Raw genomic sequence first — 22,819 nt, 5'->3', positions numbered from 1 at the left:
GTCCTCTTTCCATTAACCCTTAGCATTAGCCTAGAGAATGCGGAAGCCTTTCCTCCTTCCACCATTGTGCTTGGGTACAGTGTCCAGGGCTTTACTTGGTAGAGTGCTACCAGGCAAAGACAGCTCTATCTTATGTTGCTTTGTAACAAGGAGTGGATTAAGGATACAAGCACAGCTACTTCATCATTGTGACTTAATGACGTTCAGTAAATAAGAGCACTTTGAACTACTTTGGTTCCAAGAGCAAGGGGAGCAATGATTGATTAAATCTTCAGTGTCTAAGATCAGAAATAAAGTCAGGGGAATGCTGCAAAAGGCCAGGAAAACCGCCAGAAATATGGATTGAAAGTCACTTCGGGTGTTAGGGAGCCTCTCACCTTCCCAATGTCCAGCAAAAACATTTAATTTTTTAATAACTTTATTTCTCTTAATCAGTCAGTATCATCACAATCATTCTGCTGGTGGACATCATTCTGGTCTCCCCAATTTTTATATGCTCAGTACATTATGCAATATCTGATCACATATTACGGCTCAAGGAGCCGTGCCTTTCGGTTTGAAGATGCAACACACAAGTGGAAGTGCTGGAGCAGAGGTGGAATTGTCTATGTCCACCGTGGCCAGTGGTGAGAGCAGGGAGTGGCAGGAGCAAGCAGAGCTTCGAGCTCATGGCCAACCTGTCCAGTTGTCAGACACGCCAGGATGCCTGGGAGAACTGAGAATTTTTTGGCCTTGAAGATGAATCAAAAAAGTGGAAGCATTGGTCTAAGCCCACTTAAATCAAATTTTGGCAGTGTTGTCTTTTTTTCCGGTGAGTACCTCCCACCCCTGTTTCATGCTCAGTGCAATAAACAGTTTTTTAGAAGCCTTGTGCAAGGGGTGAATTGGTCAGGTCTTGAGAACAGCGTTATAAAATCAAAACTTAAGAAACTGCAAATATAAAAATCAATCAGCTTTTTTATTTCCTTATTTTTTGAAAATATCTCACTATTTTTTCAGATTGAATTGTTGAGTATGGCCCACATTAATTTGTTGGCGGTCTTTTTGCTGAAAAGTATTATCTTAGTGAAAACCAGAAAATTCTGCCTATTTCTGCATACAAATTACTGTTTTCATCTGTGATTTTCTAACTCCCAAGGGAATTAATGAGTAAAGAAGAGCTCTTCATAACGCATGTGTATATGTGTGTATGTTTGTATATAGATATTATATCGTTTATTTATTATTTATGTTGCAGGAGCTTATTCAAAACATCAATCTACCTTTTTTCTTTGAAAATACTCATCTACAAAAATTACTGACCTGTCTCTCCATCTTGCCCCTTTCAGTGACAGCTCAGATCTGGTTTTGTGACCCCACGGTGGGCTCCAGTGCAATGTCCCAGCCCGTGCCATGCATGGGCTGGGAGCTGGAGACCCTGATTCATTCTCACGGTTCCAGCTGCTGGTACCTCTGAGACCTGTTGTACAACACCAGGTAAGTCATTTAACTCCTTGTGCCTGCTCTAGCCCTCCGCTGCAGCAAGGCGGTGAGGAGAGGCACTCAGACACCCGTGGGATGCCGTCCACAGCCCCCGCAGAGGCAGACCTGCCTGTGTGCTGCACCAGCACCACGCGGCCCCGAGGACAGCCTCCATCACTCCCCAGTGAGCCGGGACCTGAGATTTCAGCATCCTGCTGGCAATGCCAGTCTTCTGAGGTAGCAAGACACACCGGGCTCTTTTGATTAAAAATAGGTCAAGATTTAATTGAAATGAAGATACATTTTCAGATGTGCAGAAATTTGAACCAGCATTGAACCTTCCTTTTTTTTTCCTCCATTTGATGCTCATTATTTGAAAGATGTGCAAAACTTCTGGATTTCTGAAGTCGGTGGTGACCCAATAATGTAATGAAGATCTCCCCTCACTGCCCTCTCCCCAAAAAATTTCCTGCAGTTTTATTCATCATGTCACACATCACTAAGTAAACATCCTCCTTCCCGTCACTGGCCTGATAGAGGCTTACTGCATTACTGTGTAAAGCACAAGGATCATGATATGAAATGCAATATAGAGGAACAGGCAATCTCAGTATCCTTGAGGTATCTCTGCCAGGAGCATGGAAAGCAGTTCAATTTCAGGTGTAATGAGATGAATTCATGAGTCACTTTTATTGAACCTTTTGTGATTTTGCTGTTATCTCCAACAATTACAAGTCTTGACTAATAAACAGTGTTATTATATATAATAAGAAACGTTTCCATGTCTTTGTGTGCAGAGTGGCTGGAGGGGGTAGACTTCAGGATGATTTTTTAAATATTTTACAATTAGATGACCAGGTGTTAGCGTGCAGACCTGTTTGGTGGAGGCTTCCAATCATGGCTCCTTAGCAACTGAAGTAAAGTTAAATTAAATTGATGAATGATGCTCTAAAAAAAATGAACAACTCCAGCAGAGAGATTAATCTGTAATGCCCTTTTACGAAAGATTTACGGGATGTGATGTGCATTTGCTATCTGCCAAGTGCAATTCATCACCTGAGTACACAAGCTTTGCAAAACTGTTTTCTGATGAAGTGTAAAGTTAGATCTACTCACCCTTCCCAGATGGTGAGGGAAGATCTACCCCTTTGTTAAAGCTCTTCCTCTCGCCCTGGCAGCAGCCCTTGGGAGTCCTGGCCAGCTTGGGAGATGGCAAAGCCGTGTCACTCAAGGCTCAGGCCAGATCTTGGGCTCTGGGACATCGTCTCCTGACACCCCCAGCTCTGATACTACAGAGCAATGCTCTCCAGCACCAGTTTCTGCCACGCTATTCCACTTCTCATTGTTCACAAGATGTTAAACTTATAGACAAAACAAAACCACAACCTCCACCCCCCAAACTGTGTTTTATCATTTCTACTCTGTCCTTTCCCTCTCCGTTTAATTAAAACCATAGTTTGAATCCAGTACATAGAAGACATTGAGACCAAACATTAATTTTTTGGTGGTGAGAGAGGGTCTGCTCCCTCCACTCAGAGGGTCAGGCAGCATGTCCCTGCCACCTATGAGCTGGTCCTCCATGTAGGCTTTCATGTCGGGCAATGCTGAGACAGCCCAGCGAAGGGTGGGGGCTGTAGGAACAAGGTTTGGGGTGGACCTCATGTGCACAGTGAGGTGATGCTGTGCCTGCCTTTCCGAGTCCACCCTGGAAGCCTGACTTTGTGTACCTGGAGAAGGGGATCAAGATTCAGGCAACACAAGGCTGCAGGTGCTTTATCTGGGCTGAGCTCCCCAACCATTTCCACGGCTTTCCTCTGGACTATCCTGACATGTCACTACCCTGCCGTGACTTCCAGATCCTTCACAGTGATGTTGCTAGTAAAAAGCTATGTGTTTTATACCCTCCAGTTCCCTTTTCCTTTTCACTGATTGCTTTATATTGCAGGCAGTCCTTCTGACATGTGCACTTAATCAGTTTGTGACAGGAAGATGGTTCAATGGGCAAGCTCTGAATAAACAGCAAGAGCCCAAAATTGGAAATAGGGATTGCTCTGCTAAGCACAGTTCTGGTGTCCTGGCTCCCACTATGGCCAGAGGAAAGTAAGAGAGTAATTATGAGTTATGTTTCTTCTGCACTTCTGTTAGTGTGAATCTAGTTTATGCATCAGAAAGGAAAGGCTTTCCAAAAAATACTTCATTGTTCTGCAAATTCTCCTTTTCCATGGTGATGTCCAATTTCTTTCTGAATTGTGCTTGGCTCTTGTCCTCAATAATTTTCAGCAGCCTTGTATTTCATGGGGCATTTATACACTGGCTGTAAAATCTTTTGATGGGCTTTAAAAGGTTGGATTAAAGGTTTTGACACCCATGAACTACGTGCCAGTTGGCTGCCAGAGCTTTCTAGCTTCATTCCCTTCTGTTGTGGCTATCAAGCAAATTCTTGCTCAGAGAAAATTTCCAATTAGTCTTGAGGGTAACAGTGATTCTCAAAGTATCTTCAGTCTCTTCATTTTTCATAAACACTGAAACAACAATCCTAGGCTGGCCTCCATCAGATCAACACATCTACTCCCATGGGATTGCAGTCTCAATCTATGCCAAATGCTTTCCCCTGAAGCCAAATACATTAGAGATGAAAGCAGCCACCTCCAGGTTAGTTATTCCATCTCCATGTGAACTAGTCCATCCTTAGGTTAAGTGGTTCACTTGCTTTCCCAGATAACAGAGAGCTGAACTTTATAACATGTTCTCCCCTCTCCCTCTTCACAGATTGTATAGCAGGACTTATCCATGCTTCTTATTCTTCAAGTGTAACCCATAGACTAATGAACAGGTCATTCATCTCTTGCCTTTCATGACAAGCCTCTGTGATCTTTCCCTGATATGGACAATGACTTACATTTGCCAGTAGCTGTGCAGAGAAATAGATGCCCATGGAGTATGCAGCCAAAACCTTCTTTCTGGTTTAAAAACACAGTATTTCTAGTGTTATTTGCCCAACAGTCTGCAAAATGTCAGGCTATGGGTCATCAAAGAAGTACAGGAAGCCCAAATGATCCATGGATTTGAGTGGATGTGTTTCAGTGCAATGTTCCCCTTGTTCTGTTGATTTTTAGAAAATGGCATAAAATGTTCCTAGATTTCTTGTGAACCCCAAGAGAAGAGTTTGTGGCTCCCTCTCACTTTTAATGTTAACACCCTGTTTTGTCAATTATCAGGCCTATCATAAAGATGAACCAATAACCAAATTCTATTTGACACAAAAGGGTCAGTACATGGGTGAGCAGTAGGGGTACAAGCAAATCAATCAGATCATACATAATTGACATCAATCCCACTGACCCCAACAACAACCACATGACCAACAATGGGTGGAATAAATGGTGAAATGCAGTCTCCCATAGAAGGGATGAGAAACAACTGAGTCAACAAGCCAAATACATAAGACCAAGGAAGCCACACACTGAATCTCTCCACAGCCCGTGTTTACAACAGCCAGACCTGACTAGAGCCCAGTCCCAGGGAGGCAGGAGGTCCTTCCCCAACAAGGAACTCTGCACAGGGCATCCACCTCACAGACAGACACTGCCCCTGCCTGCAAGTGGTCCCAGCTTTTATCCCTCAGTGGGACACCTGACCTCTGGTTACTGAATACAGACACCTGGGGCTCCTTTACCCAATGGCTCTGTCTGCCAGAGCTGCACCCTGGAGGGAAGCCTAAAGGCAAACTCACCCCCCCTCAACCTTATTTTGGGGCTTGGGGTTGAAACCCCAGCATTTCATACCCATGAATTGTGTTTGTAATGTTTTAGATATAGAACCCTATTTCCCTCCCTCCATGCTGTCCTCAAGCTCTTCGGGCAGACAGCAGCCCTACCATGCCTGGGTGTGATGCTGGAACTTACCTTCCTTCAACGAAGATGGTTTCTAAGTAAAAGTATACTTGGAGTAATTATAGACTTATTGAATCAAGTCTTTAACTCAAGAGGTAACGTGTGCTGTATTTTATATAGAAAACAATTTTCCCTGCCAGATGAAATCTTAGGGCAGAGTGTCTCTTATTTTATATAGCTGCTTGGGCATTTCTCTATCGTGGGATTAATGGTGATGGTGTAATTTAGATTCCGTAACAACGTGAGACAGATGGATTTACAGAGTTATCAGTCTAGCCACATACAGGCGGCTTTCCTTTAATTGAATTTAGTGCTGAGGAAAGGAAGAACTTGATGAAAGAAAGTCCTCTCCACCTGCCTTGAGAATAAAGGTCCAGCTGAGGCAGGACCAGCACACTTCACCTTTATTGCCAGTGCAGGCAGTAACTTGGTGTGATGGCAGAGAACAATGTCAGGCACACTGTCACAGGGCAGGAGTGAGGTGCACTGCCTTGTGGTGCCCATCGTAGGGCTTGAGCTGAATGGCAAGACTTTGTGAGGCAGTCCAAGGGGAGCTTATAGCCCACCGGGCAAGTCTGTACTGGAAGCGTATTTGTTTGCACCACCTAATCTCTTAAAGAAACAGGGCAGGGCAGCGGGATCATATGATTGATATCCATCTCTCCCGTTCCTGTGGTTACACAAACTGCTGACCACTTTTAGTCTGATTTGAATCATCGCAAATCAGCTCGAACATAATAGTGACTTCCTACAAGTTTAGGAGAAATAGCTGACCAGTAGAAAAGAGAGAAGTGTTAATGGTCCCCTGAGGGGGAGGATATGTCAAATACAATGACAGGACAGTATGAGTCTGGGGCTGTCAAGCTGAGACCTTGAGTGGGAAAGGACCGTCTCCCTAACCAGAACCAGCTTCTCAGCTTTACCCAGTGCAGCAGAAATGCCAATATCCCTGCTGCCTCACTCAGAGCCTGGCCACCCTCTCTTTTTTCTCACTGTGTTGGCAGGAGATTTGCGAGTACATCACCATGTGCCATTTCAAGCTTCATTTGAATAAGCGTCCCATATAATAGACTTTTATAGCTCTCTTTCTGTGAATTCTAAATTAACGCAACTAATTAAAATGTTCCAAAGTTTTATGTAAATAACTAATTAGCATTTGAGAAGGAATAGTAAATTCACAGATGGTTGTGCTCCATTCAGGGCCCACTCTGCTCTCCCTGGCTGTAGCCAGTGCCGTGCTGGGCCCCTGGTACAACACCCTCCCCGGCAGGAGCAGACTGCCCAGGTTTCACCCTGCGGATGACCCAACACCAACTGCCCCACCTGCCGGCAGCAGGAACTCTGTATCTTGCAGGATTAGTCCTATTCTTTATGTCCCTGACACCAGTGCTTGCAAGAGTAAGGAGAGGAGGGATGAGAACCTCAAGGAAGATGAGGCCTGGGCACAGTTGAAGAGGATGTCTGAGCTGTGATTTTCAGTGTTTCTACTGGTGTTGCTCTGTTGGCCCAAGGATGTTCCTCTACAAAGCCTTACTCAGAGATACCTTCTAGGTGCACAAGCTATAATACTTACCACAATGCATCTGAACCTCAACACTCCTGGGTTCCAGCCCCAGAGCTGCCACCGAGACCCTGGAAGATGGTTCTGTTACTCAAACACTGTTCCCAAGCATCACAAGAGGCTACATAAGCTATGTATTTTCTTTTCTCATAGGACTGGGGCTAGCTGACATCTGTAGCACACTGGAGAGACTCAGGGAGAGGTGGCACAGGAGTAATACCTTCTAAGAATGGGGAGGTTTCAAAAATAGATCTACACCTAATGCTGACTACTGTCCAGGCAGAAGTGAGAAGAGTTTCACTTCTTTAACATCCAGACTCTCATATGTATCTGGAGCCTTATATTTGTATAGCCCATAGCATCCCACACATCTAAGTGCTATTACAGAAAAAAAAAAAAAAGAAAAAAAAAACAAACAGAAACGAAACACTAAAACCTACAAATACAAGGAAAGAGTTTACAGAAGTGTCTAGCTGGAGTTTGTTTGCTTTGGAAGAACAAGATTATCATCAGAGCAAATGGGGGGGATGGCAGGGGAGGAGGAGGAGATCATTTTCCCCTTCTATTGAATAGGTCCTACACAACCACCTTCACCTGTTTTAAGGGCAGCTCTGAGTGTTTGCACCTTTTGCTTGCAGAGCTGCAAAGACCTGTGGGAGATGGAGGTATTATGAAAACCTGCTTCGGGGCTAAGTAAGGCTTTCTAGTGAATTTGAGCCAGATCTTCAGTGGAAGAAGATGAGCTTGGGAAGATTCATGTTGCTAGGACAATGCTGTTTAGCCAAAGGGAAATGGAGGGAGTAGAAGCAGGAGTCAGCAGGGAAATCAAAGGGTGAGCTTTAAGGGACGGATTGAAAGAAAGAAGTGTGCAGAGCTTGGCTATTTGAATGTGTTGAATTTAAAAACAGGCATGTGTTTTTCAGATATATTGCTAGGGAAAAATCTAAAACTACAAGATTAAGTAAAACAGTGAAGCTGGGGGGGGAAGAGAGAAGGAACTGTGCTAAGTATGCCTCTTGTGTTGCCTTATTTGCAGTCTCTGCCCAGGAAGAATCCCCCATCTCTCTGTTTATAGATGCAGCAAACTCCTGCAGAGCAGGAAGATGCAAGCTCTCAGTCTCGTTTTCCAGCCAGTGTTTCTCTCACTGACAGCAGCCTCCAGAGGCTGTGAGCTAAGCTGGGTGTCCAGAGGGCAGCCTGGCTGTGCTGCAGGGCTCTGGAGGCTGATGTGGAAGGGGAGCAAACCCAGAAGATCCTCGTTACCACATCCCTACCCAGATCTCACCTATGCTGCTGCATCATGCTTGTGGAGCACAAGGCAGGTGAGCACACAGCATCTCATCCCAAGCATCAACTCACCACGTTCCCAGGCAGAGCATTTGGCTTTTTACCTGTCACAAGAGGAAAGTTGAGAGCAGCCTGTTGATGCTGTGTTTCTTGAATCCATAAGCTCTGATATGAGCCCTCCCTAATTCTGGCTGCAGCATGTTCTGAACTGACTGCCTGCAAGAAATGAGGGTCTGAAATCACTGCTCTTCCCCGCCTGAGGCCCAGGTGGGCTGGGGGTGCTTGGCAGGGGACAGGCTGCCCCTGAAGCCCCCAACAATTCAAAATAAACCCAGAAAGGGCAACTGGCAAGAATTCAAGATGCAGGGGTAAGTCTATAAGCAATCAACTGTGGCAATAGGTATTTGGAAAATCTGAGGAAGCCTTAGGCTGAAATATTGGCAGGTGCCTTCCCTTAAGGACACAGCACACTGAGCCTTTGGCGCCTGGGGTCTGGGTGCTGCACGTGTACTGGCCCTGTGCCCGTGCGGCCCCTCCTGCAGAGGTAACCCCTAGACCACAGGGTCTCTCGGTGAAGTAGTGTGCGTGCCAGCTGATAATGACCAGCAGCGTGATGTATTTCAGCATTCATTGCTAAGTGGTTCTGCCTAGAAAATTGACTTGAAAATGTGTTTCAGTGTGTGCCAGATATTCTCATGCTAATTTCTCAGCCAAAACCTCCCATGTGGTGTCCAATGTGATATCAGTAACTCAAAAGCAGGGGAAAATGAAGCCTCTATCTGCTTTCAAGCAATTTATTCTCCTTTTGTCTTTTTACATCCAGCAGCTAAGCAAATTACAGGGATTAAAATACAAAAGACATTTAACTTTTTAACTGTAATTTCTTAGCTCCTGGCAACAGAGTAATGAAAAAAGAAGAGAAATTAAGAAAAAGAATTAAAACCCAAATATAATTTCTAATGATTAAAACACAAATAAAATTTTGACTGATTAAAAGGAAGAGGACCTGTTTGAGCACAAAGAAACAGCAGCAGGCTTCAGGATTCAAGTAGCTGTAATCAGCTTCTATTTCACATTAAAAAAACCAAAGGGGAAAATTTCTGCTGGTGATTACTTTGACCGTATTTCTGATATACTTCATCTGTCTCTTTATTCAAGCTGCTTTTAATTTTATTGGCTTTATCTTAATTCTACTTTTCTCTTCCTCAAGTCTCGAAGGTTATCCAGCCCTTTGAACTGATTTCTGACATACTCTGTGGGAGGTACGGTGCCCATCTGGAGAGCATGGGAGATGAAAGGTCTCTTACACTCTTTTTCCAGGAGGGCTGTAATACACAGAAGTTCGTGACTATGTATGAAGTCAGTGACAGAGCTGAGAATTATCTCAAGTCCTAATGTCCAAGCCAGAAATAAGAGAAGATACACTACCATTTATTCCTCAGGTGCAGTAGATCTTAATGTAATTCTAAGCTCTGGATTCTCCAAGCAGCTGCTAGACTTAGACTGTTATTTTGGCACTTTTTTTTTTTATGATCCAACTTTTCAAAACAAAACTCAGAGGAAAAATTCAAAACCAAACAAACCACTTGTCTAAATTCTTTCAGCTTCCCATTGCCCCACCATAACACAGCTCTCTGTAAAAGAGATGCACACTGCACACTTATCTCTGTTTTTAATGGTGAGAGCAGAATCGGTACCAGGGTTTAGGCATACACAAGACACCTGCTGGAAAGATGCATTTCCTAAAGTTGCTTCCCTCTGTGAATTCCAGAGCAAGAAAGCTCCTGACTAAATCCTTTCCCGTGTGCTCAATATTTTAGTTGTTGCAGTATCTATTTCAGGTGTTCATTGTGGGGTTGGAACAGGGGTATTTGGACAACTCACAGCAATTTCTCACGACAGTTCAATAGACTTTGGAGAGTTTTAAAATTTTGACTTCCTATGAATGTGTGATTTAAGAATTTGAGGACTCCATTAACACCCATGTATTGATGATAGTTTTCTGTAGTTCTCAGTCTGAGATATGCACATGCATATAGGAGAAATCCCTTTCACAGATAACTAACCTAAAAGGAGATTCCTTTTCCTTCAGCTTTCTGCCAGGCAAAAGGCTTCACCGACCCCATTCTCTACTGGATTTTCCTTACTGATACACCAAGACAAAGAAAAGGGCACTCCACACATCCAAAGCAGCGGAGGTAGCTGCAATTGCCTCAGATCCGAGGGTGACCTGCAAAGCCTTGCTCCTGGGGAGGATGCAGCAGAACAATGTCATCCTTGTTTGCACTCATTTAAATCAGTGCCCGGAGTCTTTCCTTCCCCCTGCGCAGCACGTCCCCCGCACAGGCTCACAAAGAGCCGTATTCATCAGTGAGCGGCAACTAGTTATAATCGTTTTGAAAGACAACAGGCTGTGCCAGCTCTACCAAGGCTTGTTTTAAAGAGTTCGCCCTTCCTTGCTCATGCAAGCCCGGGGTTGTCTCGGCTGACTCCTGTACGTGCAGATGGGTTTGAGGCTCTAAGGACCAACTGGGGCAGTTTCCATGGAGCAAAAAAAACCTCCCTGGGTCAGCAAGTCCTGCTGAAGTGGTTACATCCCCTGTGGGAGCTCCACGACTTCCATCCCGGGAGCCATTTGGTTTTGTGCCCACGTTCCTCCCACGGACAAGCTGCTGCACAACCTCACTGCTCCGGGTGGGGTGAACCTTCTTTGCACTTCCAGTCTCAATTTATTCATGGCCAGTTTGCTACCATTTGTTCCCATGCCAGCACTGGCCATTAGCTAAAATAGCTCTCCTCGGGACTGGATTTATTCATTTCGGTGTAGGGAGCAAGCAGCAACTTGCAGCTTTCATTTCACGAGGATGAGACCTAAGGTGCTTTAGTTCTCCTGTTGCAGAGGCAGTGTTCGATCTTCAGTCCTCTCTGTTACCCTTCTCTTCAGCTAAACTCAATTTACCTGCCCTAATCTGCCCAGGACAGGCTGACAGGGATGATCACAGCTGGGGTGATTGCAGCCTGGCTTAGCCCAGATGCCAAGGATGCAGCTGCAAAAGCAAAGACTGAGCCAGCCATGGTGATGAAGTCAAGGAGGAAAGAGAGAGATCTGAGCAGACTTGGGCTGAGGAAAAAATTGATTATGTGGTGATGTGAAAACACTGAGACATAAAAGAGCCAACACATGCTTAATTACCTCTTGTCAGTCAATCTTAACATAGACACCAGGGTTGTCCTGCCTTTCCTTTTTTCCCTTCCACACCACATATCTGCACATTCTCCATCCTGTCCTGTTCTTCCTGTGTCTTTCCCACCCTTCCTCTTGACACTCTCCTTTTTTATTTCATTCTGGAAAAGTCTTTCACAGGCCCATTCTGGACTGTACTGGGAGGCTGGTTGGAGCTTAGAAAGGTGATTGCCTTCTCAAAAGTCATCCCCGTCATCCACCAAATGCTCTGAAGGCAGCTAAGGAAGAACTTTAAACAGGTTTAAACTGCTAGCTGTGCTTCTGAGCTGCCAGGGGGCTCTGTGTGGGCTCCTGTTTGCGAGTAAATTCCCTCCCACTCTCATCAGAATCCAGAGGTGCCCAGGGTGTTCCCTGAAACTTTGGTTCAAACCAAAAGCATGATTGTATGACATTCAAACCAGCAAAGGCCATTACTTCTAGTGCACATACATACAACAACAAGTTCAGTTCCTGAAGTACAGACCCCTAAACCAACCTCAGCCTCATCGGACTTCACAAGTTAAATCACCTTCTCCCAAATACCTCCTGTCTCCCAGTCTTGCATCCCTCTCATGAAGTTCAGCAAGAGCCAGCCCCCAGCAGAGGTGGTTTCTGTGGCAACTCTAAAAGTCAACCTTTGGATGATCCTAGGACTGCACATCTTCCTCCCATCGAAAGGACCAGGTACTTTAAGTGAAGAGATAATGGACAATCATAAATTGCTCTATGTTGCAGTAGTCCCTGTTGCTGCCTGGGAGATGCATTTGTCACCTAGCAACGACATAAGGTGACGAGGAAATAACAGAGTTTTAATCTAGTGGCCATGAGTTAACATCTATCAGAGACCAGCCTCCCAAGTCCACAGATGAGGTGGATATAATTGATTGAGGAGGCAAGAGATACCAAACTTTTTGTCAGTAAGTTGATGAGGGGAAGGAGCAGGGGTTACCTTTCATGTGTGTATATACATATGTGTGCATATATCTCCTCCTGTAGGAATGAAAAAAAAAAGTCTAGAAAAATCCTTCAGACTGAAGATAACCTTCAGAACAGAGCTACCCAGAAGATGAGTCTCTCAGTATTGCTAAACCCAAAATCAGCAATGTCACAGTAGGCAGGGAGCAGGCAGGAGGGGTCACAGCCCTCTGTGAGTTTTGGTGCAGAGCTCCTCTGGGCTTTCGGTGTCGGGTCCTGTCTGCCTCAGAGCAAGTGCTGGGGCTTTTTATGACATTAATGTATTCAGGCTGCTCAGCAGATCATAGACAGAGTTTTCCTGCTGAAGCAGCAGCTCTTTTCAGTACTGGGATCACACCTGAAGCAAAAGACAGGGCTGTTTGTGGACCCCCCCTTAGCCAACTCTCTCTCCTCTCGGCATTGTCACTGAGAATGCAGGGACAGGCGCCACAAATTGCCACCACCACTTGAAACCTCTGTATGGAGCCAACCAGCAGAAAATGTCAAAGTTTGCCTGGATGCCAGGAAGCTGAGCAGTGGCAGAATTCAATTCTTCCCCTTTTTTTCTAGAAATATACCCAGAATAGATGCTATGTGTTATTTTTCAGTACCAAGAGCTCAACATGGTACCTGCCCCCTGAAATACTGGGAATGATCCATTCGGTAGCTCTAAATTGGAAGTACTCTGGGTGCTGGCATGAGGAAAGGAATTGTGAGAAGAAGAAATCTGAAATTAGTTCACTGATTGATGACCTCTTTGAAGCCTGAAATTGTAAGAGTCACAAGGTTCCCAGCAAGGCTGTGCACATTTTTATATTGCAGGAGCTTTTCTTTTAAGAAAACAGCTAAGAAAATGGTTTGGCAATTTACTGTTGAACAAAATTGAAAAGGATTGGTCTGAACCAGGACACCAGCATGTTCAGATCATTTGTACTGTGTAGCACGTGTACTTCGCACCATTATGAGAGATGGTTTCTCAGAGGACATCATTTCAGAGGCTTGCCTTTAATTAGTAGTGAGCTGAAAGTAAACATTTGAGAACACCAGGATTTGGACTGGGTTTATGCAAAACTTTAACAATAAATAACAAACCTGGGTTGAGTATATGTACCAGAGTTGGTTAGACTTCTTGACCTTTTAGTTGAAGCAAAGCCACAAAGGTATATCTCAAGAGTAGCTTAGCTTTGTCAATCATTACTGAAGTAATGGCATCACAACATAATGCTTAACTTCTAGAGTGATGGCTAAACATATTCACGGCAGCACCCTTTGTGTTAAATCTGGAAGAACTGTAGTTAATGGTGCATTTCAGCCACGGGCTGTAAACTTCAGTGACAATCTATTACTGACTGCTGAACAAACTGGGATTGTCCGTTCTGCAGTGATCAGAGCTACGGTGCAAACCGTCTTCCACCCTGTTTAACTACGTCATCTGGATGTATCCATTAGGATCAAACTGGTCCTTACATTGTGCGATAAAATTTGTACCCCTTATGAGAACCATTGGGGATGTGTGTTTTTTCAGATGTGTTCTCCTAGCAAACCAACCAGCTGTACAACAGCAGTAGAGGTGCTGGTGGTGGTTGTCTCAGGCTGGGAAAAGTTTCCCTCATCCTCGGTGCACATGTTTGAGGTGGTAGGCACAGCGCACAGGAGATGTCTGGAGGTAGCTCTGCTATTTCTGTAATGCCAGAGTGGCAGGTGAAAGCAACCCGTGATGAAAGCGTGGCCTCACAATACAGTCTCCAGTGATTCTTTATTCGTAGCAGGTCCTGTTATATAGAGCTGTGGGTTAATGTGGAACTAAGCTTCAGCAGCAGGAATTTGTAAACAGCTATGAAAATACTGAAACAACTGCAAGGTGCTGACCTTAAACTAGTGTTCCTTTAACTTCTAGCAGCTGTTTGAGTGTGTCCATGCAAACCCAAATTCATTCCCTGGCTAGCGGTAATTTCTGAAGCGCGGGAAGCCATTGGGTAGCATGTTCTCTGGCTGAAGGCATGATGTGCAGAGGAGTTTTAAAAGCTCCAAATTACAGAGGGTAAAACACTGCTGCAAACAAAGCTCTTCCCATGTTTCACCTGCTAGTGATGCAGAGACCCGGAGCTTTGTGTTTCGCTTCATGGATCACAGGAACAGGAGTTCTGTGTTTAACCTTCTTTCAGGTAACCAAACCCTTCACTGGTACCAAGCAGATTTTAGGGATTTCTTGGGGGGAAGATTTCAATTTCTGTAGAATTTAGTCATCATCCTTTTTATTTTTGGGGGAAGAATTTTTTTAAGGACCTGATGATTTGGGAAGAATTTAATGTTCACAAAAAATCCAATTAATGCAGAGCAAACATGACAGCCTTAATCTTTTATTCTGTCTATGGCTATTGAAATGGAAGAGCATGGGTCTTCAGCAGCACAAGTGGGTGTTTGGCTGCTTTGATAGATTACTGCCTCAGAGCAGATGCACTTTGCTGCAGTTTAGCTACGCTAAGGTAGCTCTGCTGAGATAGTTTGAAGGATGATAAAAGAGAGTCCAGAGGTTGTCATTCAGCCATGAAGAATACTCAAGGTACATGTAATCATAGCAATCAGCTGTCTGGTTTTGACCTGTTGTTCTAGTAATCAGTTGAAGTGCAAAAAAAAATTAAAATATTCTGCACCAGGGTGCATGTGTGACATGGCAAAATAGCTAAGTTTTTAAAGGACATGTCTGTAAGAGTTGAAGCTTCTATCTTTTTCTCTATTCCTCACTTGGGTTTCAACCGCTCATGAAATTTCATAGATAATGTTTTATATGAAAGACTTATTGCACCTAAAGACCTCTGGCAAAACTAGGGACCAAAAGGCAGTGTGTGCACAGGATCAGACACGTTACAGAGATTTGTGGGGTGATTTCTTGCTCTTTAGAGTCACATAAGCTTTGCACAACAAAATCCTTACAAAGAAGTCCTGTTAATTAGAGACGTACTACGAGGTCTCTCAATTACACATATTTGATACAGATTTCTAATATATATAGACAGAGCTTTCCAGTTTGCCTCAAAGAAAGTCAGAAATCTCTATGTGTTTTGGATATATGCAGAAGGAAATCCAAAGTCATGATTTACATATTACATTCTAATAGTCTTCTCCAAGAAATATATCTAAATTCTTCCATCTTGCTCATTCTGCTTACCAGTGTTAATGCAATTCTTTCCTGATCTGAAGTTTTCTGTAGCAAAGTCGGGCAAGTGTTACAACACAAGTCAGCCAAAAATTGTACTGAATTTGATTCAATCATCATGATGAACCACAGCGGTTACTTTTTCCCCAAATAATCTGAAACTGAGGTTAAGATCAACAAGGCTTGCAAAAATAAACTTGCTTGAGCAGAGAGTAGAAAATATACCTGAAAAACAAGTTTCAGGTTCACATATTTGCAATATCTGAAACCTGACTCTGGAAATGATGCACTTTACTATCTGAAAACAAGAAAATGCTGGCTAGAGCACATGTCTGGTCAAATCAGCTCCAATTTACAGCTACGTTCACAATTAGATACTGGAAAATGATCTACAGACCAAGAATTTGGTCACGGGACAGTTTCAGCAGACATTTCTGAATAGCAAATCCCAGTTCTGTAAACATGTCTCTGACACCTGCTTGTGTCTCCTTGATTTTGTCCTTCTCTCTTTCACACCAGAAGAAATGCTTTCCCCTTGGCCTAGTTTTCATCTGCAAACTATTGAGCTTATTGAGCTCTCTCTGAGGTTATCCACTGGTTTCGATACAGGTTAGCTCAGATCAGACACACAGAGGCGAGAGCTCAGCCCTGTGGTCTCTAGGGAGAGGTCTGGTTTTCATCCCTGCAGGAGCTAGCACCTGCATGGCTCTTCCTCTCCAACCTCCTGCTCTAAGATCAGTAATTAGACTGGTAAATTATAAAAAAAACCAACACATATCTGCCCTCTCTGATTTACATGTGTGTTTTCAGTTAGCAGACTCTGAGTCGGACTGTGAGCTTGGCGAGAGGTGAGTGTGGCTCTCCGTTTTCTCACCCGTGGCTGCTCCTACCCTGGGCTCTGCCGGGGATGCTGTGCTCCTGCCCGGCACGCTGGCGTGGCAGAGGAATGAGGGCTTCCAGAAAAGGGCCTTTTAGTTTTTTGTCCAAAAGAGGAAAAGGAGGCTGGCAACCCTTTGGGTTTTCAGCAAAAACACACGTGGCAGGTGCCAATACTGGAAGGCAAACCAGTTGCACACTGCTTCCTGTATCATCTTCATCGGCTCCCATCTACATAAGGAAACTTTTAATAGGGTTCCCTTGATGGAGGAAAACTTCTCAATCCTCTATTTGCTTTTCTTTGTGTTGGTAGACATGTGTTGGAGCCAGTATTGTCCCCTCATGTGGGACTGAAAGTCTCTTTTATTTTTCCCTTGTTAGGTGCATCAGGCAGAGCTACGAAAACTTTAGCAGCTGGTATGTGTGGTAAGTTTCAGCTCTATCTTAGAGGGGAAACTGGCAAATAATATTCTTTGATGGATATATGTAGAGAAAGGCATTAAGAGAGACTGATAGCTAGAGAGCATTGCTCCTGGGCTGTCCCTGTGTTCTGTCTTTACTGACTAATGGGAATCATTTATCCATATCCTCCTCACTGTATGCTGACAACTGAGCTGGGCAAAACCGATGAATGATTTCATGGAGAAATGTTTGAATTGCCAGCCAGCACTCAGCGCTGAGCACTCAGCACTGAGACATTGGTTTCCAGGGACTTTGATCATGTCCAGTACACTGATGGGGAAACCGCAACGTTTAACAGCTATTTGCAAAAGATGTTAATGAATATGTTAATTTGAAGACATGCAGCCATCTGTCGGTGCTGCCCGCAGATGGTGATGGTACTGTTCCTCCCCTGCTGCCTCTGCCGCAGGTTCCTGATGTTGTTTATCCTGGCCTTGCTCCTGTCCTGCGGGATCTGCTGCTGCCTGCAGTGCTGGCTGAGACGGCGGAGCTGCCTCCCCCACCGACGCACCCTGGCCGTCTTCGCGCTCAGCAGCTCGGATGCCTTTTGTGGTTAGTTCTCTCCCGACCTGCTGCAAGGTCCTGCTGGCCCCGGCAGCCTTCCCGTGGCCCATCCATAGCCCAGTAAGAAGCAGCCAGGCTAGAGTGGGAGCCGGGCTGCAGGTGGGTGTTGTGTTTCTGGTGAACACTGGGGTGCTCATCTTGGGCACGCTGAGGGGATGGACTATGGACTGAAGGGCTTAAGCAAGCCACATCCACTTTTCCCCAGCTGTACCTTCAGCTGAACTCAGTGCTGTCCCTGTGTGTCCGTGTGTCCCAAAGGTGCCCAGCTGGATCCTGGCCACACTAACACTGGAGGAGTGTGGGACCTTCTCCCCAGCCATAGGCACTGCCTGGGGTCAAGCAGCCCTTTCCAACACATGACCTGCATTTATCCACTCAGGCAAGACCATGCCAGTCTACTTGAGCCACCCCAGCAGGCAACTGAAATGGCTGATACACCCTGGAGTATGTCAGAAAGTTGTCACGGTGGGTGCCACCCTCAGCATCCCCCTAGGAGTACCCAGACTTGGAAGACTGGGCTACAATGACTATGTGTAGCACCCAGCATTGACCTGGAGTATTGCCAGCAGTGTCAGCAGGCTGGGCCAGTCAACAGACCCTCCAAGAAGAATGAAGCTAATTCTGTCATTAGACTAAGCCCTTCCCAGAGGAGGTATTGCCTGATTTCTGGGTGGTCATGAACAGTGTCTCCACAGGGGAACCCACCCCAAACCCACCCAAATTCCTCTGTTCTCACTTCTTCTATCTAGAGTTTGTGGTGAGAGCTTTGTGATGCCATGCTTCAGAAATTACATCCATGTCTTTCTTGTTTCCAAGTGGTTTGGCAGCTCCTCCCAGGCTCACCCCTCTCACTCCCATGCTCGCTCTTCATGCCTGTCTGTTTTACAGTTACAGTTTTGCTTTTTTTCTAGCAAGTGAAATGCCTCAGTGCCCATTCTCTGGATCTCCAAGCCCCTGCATGACCGCAGAGATGTCCTCTTCTCCTGCCCCACAGTTCAGCCTTGGGGAAACTGAGTTGCCTCCCTCCTATGAGGATATTATGAAGGAAAACAAGCTCTAGACACCACTTTGGCTTTCTGCAATCCCATTTGGTTCATCGGAGATCTTCCATTATGCTACAGTAGTGTGAGATCAAATCAGCTCTTTCTACAGGTTGGCCGAGAGACTGAAAAGCAGTACATATTTCATCTGAATCTAAAAGGGGAGACAAAATGCAACAGAATAAATGCCAAAAACATGTATTGAATCTGTCACAGGAGCTCAGCTTGACATTTTGATAGGGCTCTGGATTTTGAGAAGCTCCCTCAGAGGTCTGTCTGTATTCAGGGTTTCTGTCTCAGCCTCCAGATTTATCTCTCTAAGGCTGCTCAAGCTGGTGCAACCCCGTGTGTTTTAGGACCGAATGTTGATTAATGACTTGATAGTTACTGCTCAAACTTGGGCTGCCTCCTTCACTTGGCATGGTGCCAACAAACACCCTCTGGCAAAGTCATGTTGTTCTAATACATCATAATGCAATCATGCCACTCTGCGATGAAGGATCGTTTGCCACATTTAAAATATTTAGCACATCGTATCAGATTTGTCTAGTGCAAAAGGCAGCAAATTTATGGCCGGAGAGGGAAAGTAAGAGATGGGGATTAAGAGGGGAGTAGCAGTGGCAAGAGGCTGGTTACAGAGCACAAAAAGGGAATTTGCTCATTTGAGCTGTTTTTAATTGCATGGTGATTGTCCCCAGCTACTCTTGCCCTAGCACTGCAGACCTACAGGCTTTGAACAGCACAGGACCCACATGGCAGTTCCCCACAGACGTGAATTAACGGGTTAGGTACTCGGTGCTTAGCTACAGAAATTTATTAGGATACGGAAAGCCATTTTTTTTGAGGTGACCACTGCAGACAGGATGGGAAGAGACTTCAAGAAGATTGCTTTATACCCAGACAGGATCGCTCTACCTAAACCATTCCTAGGAGGTATAAGCTTGCCTAGTTCTCAAACTACAGAGGAAAGGTGCCGAATTTTGCCTTTAGCTGGATTCCAGATGAAAGCAAAGATTTCCTTTGTTTGTAATGGGCAGGTCACTGAGGGCTGGATTCAGCCTGCCTGACCTTTCTACCTCTGCTCTCTCAATGGCAAGGGCTGGGGGCTGCAGTCAGACCCCCTTGGTGCAGAAGGTAGATGTCACACCCAGTACCGTGCATTGCGTGCCTGGGGAGCCACGAGCTCAGAGTCAAAGTGGACAGCTGGGTCCACCCTAGGTACACCAAAAGGTTAATGAAAGCCCACAGCCTGCCTTATGGAGCAGCTCCCCACCTGTAGAGAGGGGTTAGTACAGGTTCCCCTGCTCAGGAAGGAAATGGGGAAGATAAATCCACTAAAGGTTATGAAGTGCTCACATATTCTCATAATGAGGCTATATAAGTACCTTCGCTAGATAAAGAATTATAGCACATTTTGAGAGACAAATTCTCTGCCAGCAACACCACAAATTATCTCCATAAAATCTTATTTTAGAAGCAGCTTTAATGTTTGACTCTTGTGTGAAAGGAAATAAATGTTACTGTAGCAAAATGAATGTTTGTGCCAGCAGGCTAAAATATTACAGGGTTTATTAATAAGGAAAATTAGCAAGTACAGACTCAGCCAGCAGAGAAGTCAAGCAATTCCTGAGTGTCCTTTTGCTCACTGAATTTAGTGAGAATTGCAGGTAACCAGCACCTCTCAGGATCAGACCTTTTATACACGTAACTGCTTCCACTAGTCAGCCCCTTCAATTTATGCCCTGAAGCATGAGATTTGATTATGTTTGTCACTTCAGCTTGCATCGTCTGCTAGTGGGCATTAAATCAGCCATCACTTCCTTCCCACCTACCCACTGCATTTGCTTCAGTGACCCTTTCATGGAAGTGAACTCCACAGGTTGTCTGCATTACATGCTGCATAGAACATTACGGTCTCCCGCTTATTAATTGCTTAGCTCTAAATAAATCGCTGCCTTTAATTTCATTGAATGTCACCTTCTAATCAGATGGCTGGAGAGGTTAACAAGCAAGGACTGCTCCGGTTTCCATGCCTCCATCACTCTGCGTCCCTCTCTCACAAGGTCCAGCAAGCGGCACTCATTCCCGAGGCTGTAAATCCTTCCCCAGCCACCCAACAGAGGGCAAGCGAGGCTTTCGGCAACGCGCCCGGGAGGCTGCTGTGCCTGCAGGAACATCCGCGGGAGCAGGTTTGTGTTTCTGTGCTACTAGTGTGCATTCGGCTTCATGTTTGGGGTGCTTTAATTATTCACAATAGGAATAAAATTGTTCCGCCAAAAATTGCAGCAAGTAGCTTACAGTAAAATTGTCACAAAATTAGGCTCCAGCTGGAGTCACCAGCACGGGAGAATCTATGTGCTGTGGTGCTTGTGCGTCACAGCAGGAGCCTGAGGCTCGTCCCAAAACTGCAGAAGACCGGGACCCATCTTTGAAAAGTGTTTGTATAGGATTACTTAGGCGGGGCATAAACTCACCTTGCTGCTGGCTTGGGGTGGGGAAGGAGATTACACTGAGAGGGGGCTCAGTGGGTGCTGCTTTGGTCCTTGGCTTCCTGATGATTAAAATGGAGAAAGAGATGGATTCCTTCCTTCTGAAAATGTATTTAGGATGGCTCCATTGACCTACTGTTGCCTACAAAAGCTGCTTCTCTCAGCCTGCCCTCTTACTCCCAGGCACTCTAGAAAAATGGGCAAGGTGTTCCCTTACCTGTGTTCCCGTTCTCACAAAAGCAGAGGATATCTTAAGCTTTTGTAAATACTCAGCCCTTAATCAGGGCAGTTAACGCAGCTTTACTGATGTTTCCAGAGTTCTAAGGAAAGATGAGCCATTACTTTATAATTCATCACCTTAGGAATGGGGTCTACTTTGGAGAAGCACTTGTTCTGCTGTGACCCTCTGCCTGCCACTCATCCTCTGACTTATACTTCCTGCTGACTTTGAAAAGAAATGGCAAACTGCTCTGGAAAAACCCAGAAAACATTAGAATGCAGATGTGTTTGTGGGACACCTTGCTGTCAGTAAGCCTTAAGAGGGGGAAATGGGAGCGGTGCAGAGGAGCTAATAGCTTGGTGACCATCTGGAAACGAGAGACAAAGAGAACGTGGAGAGGCACATCGCTGGACTTTCACCTCATCACATCAAGAGCTGAATAATAAAGTCATAAACTGGTTCTCAGGCAAACTAGGGCAAAACCAAAGCCAGCTGACTCATAACAGGGAGTGGTCAGGGCTGCCAGAAGGGTTGCACACTAAAGATGTGAAAATAATACAAATGCTCGTTAATCTGTTTTTTATTGTCGTCTGAAGACTCTGGATTATCGGCTAAAGGCTTTTGCACAGGGAGGAGGAGGAGGATGGGGCCTAGCACAGATGCTCGCTCTCTTCGGGTCACTAGATGGCACAAGTCTGGCTCTTTCCTTTCTCGCTCAAAGGCATCTTACAGCAGGGACCCAAGAGCTGCCGGGAGAAAATTGTTCTCCGCTCCCTGTAACAGTGCTTGGACGGAGCATTTCGGTCATTAATCGCTTGCCCACAATATTTAACAGATGCAGAAGAGCAAACTGTGGGGGTCCAGCCCCCGCTGAGAGAGAACCTGGCTTTCTTGGTGGAATTTGACTTCTCTCTTTCGGAAAGTTTATAAAATGACTGTAAGTGGACGTGTCGGAACCGGGGATAAAGTCTACAGCTGTCGGAGAAGCATTGCTGTAGGTGTGCGCTGGGGTCCGAGGTCTGTAGCTACCTGCAAAGGTCTGGGCAGCCTCCAAAATCACACCCCATTTTCCCAAGGGCTGGTCCTGTTCGTGCTGCTGCCTCTTCTGTGTCCTTGCAAGAGAAAAGTGATTTCTCTCACAGGAGTCAGAGCAGGTCACCTGGCAAAGCACTTTTCTGGGCAAAACTTGGACATAGGTTAGAGAAACATGATGCTCAAAGGTAACTGCATTTATTATATCTCACTGATGTTACAGTATGTAAGGAAAACAGAATTCTGAAGTAACATTTCTATCCATTGAAAAAAATTGTTCAGATCTACTGAATTCACCCCATAATCACATTACAATGTGTGCTAAAACATGGGAAATCCGTATTTTGGGAAATATTCATGCTGATGCAGTACGAGTTCTCAAGGTCGCAGTGAGTCCTAACTACAGCCAGAATTATTAAGAGCCCTTACCAACAAGGCTGATCAAGGTAGTGAGAGGACAAAATATTGCATGCAGAAAAGAACAGCTATTGCAGATGTCATGGTTTTATTATCTCTCGCATATATCAAAATGGGAAATCAATACCTATCTGTAAGGGCATGAAATCAACTTAGAAAAGAGCTTACCTACAAGACTTTGCT

At 45.1% G+C, this 22,819-nt stretch overlaps 1 protein-coding gene across 1 annotated transcript; it reads left to right on the top strand.

Annotated features, from left to right (window-relative positions):
• The first annotated feature begins 14,451 nt into the window (after positions 1-14,451).
• Positions 14,452-18,498, top strand: TMEM207 (transmembrane protein 207). The gene is made up of 5 exons (XM_026855300.1): positions 14,452-14,544; positions 16,347-16,384; positions 16,794-16,838; positions 17,284-17,426; positions 18,350-18,498. Exons 1-5 carry the CDS (start codon positions 14,452-14,454, stop codon positions 18,496-18,498), a joined length of 468 nt encoding a protein of 155 aa, XP_026711101.1.
• Positions 18,499-22,819: the final 4,321 nt, after the last annotated feature.

Source organism: Athene cunicularia (assembly GCF_003259725.1).
Source record: "Athene cunicularia isolate RWA chromosome 9 unlocalized genomic scaffold, athCun1 chr9_part1, whole genome shotgun sequence".
In the NCBI taxonomy this organism is placed as follows: Eukaryota; Metazoa; Chordata; class Aves; order Strigiformes; family Strigidae; genus Athene; species Athene cunicularia.
This window is presented reverse-complemented; position numbering and strand designations above follow the sequence as displayed.

What these genes read in the sequence shown, in the direction of transcription:
- TMEM207 (XM_026855300.1), top strand. Translation starts at nt 14,452, where the DNA reads ATGTTTCACCTGCTAGTGATGCAGAGACCCGGAGCTTTGTGTTTCGCT. An exon ending in TGTGTTTAACCTTCTTTCAG is followed by an intron (nt 14,545 to 16,346) that starts GTAACCAAACCC and finishes GTGTGTTTTCAG; the next exon opens with TTAGCAGACTCTGAGTCGGA. An exon ending in CAGCTCGGATGCCTTTTGTG is followed by an intron (nt 17,427 to 18,349) that starts GTTAGTTCTCTC and finishes CTTTTTTTCTAG; the next exon opens with CAAGTGAAATGCCTCAGTGC.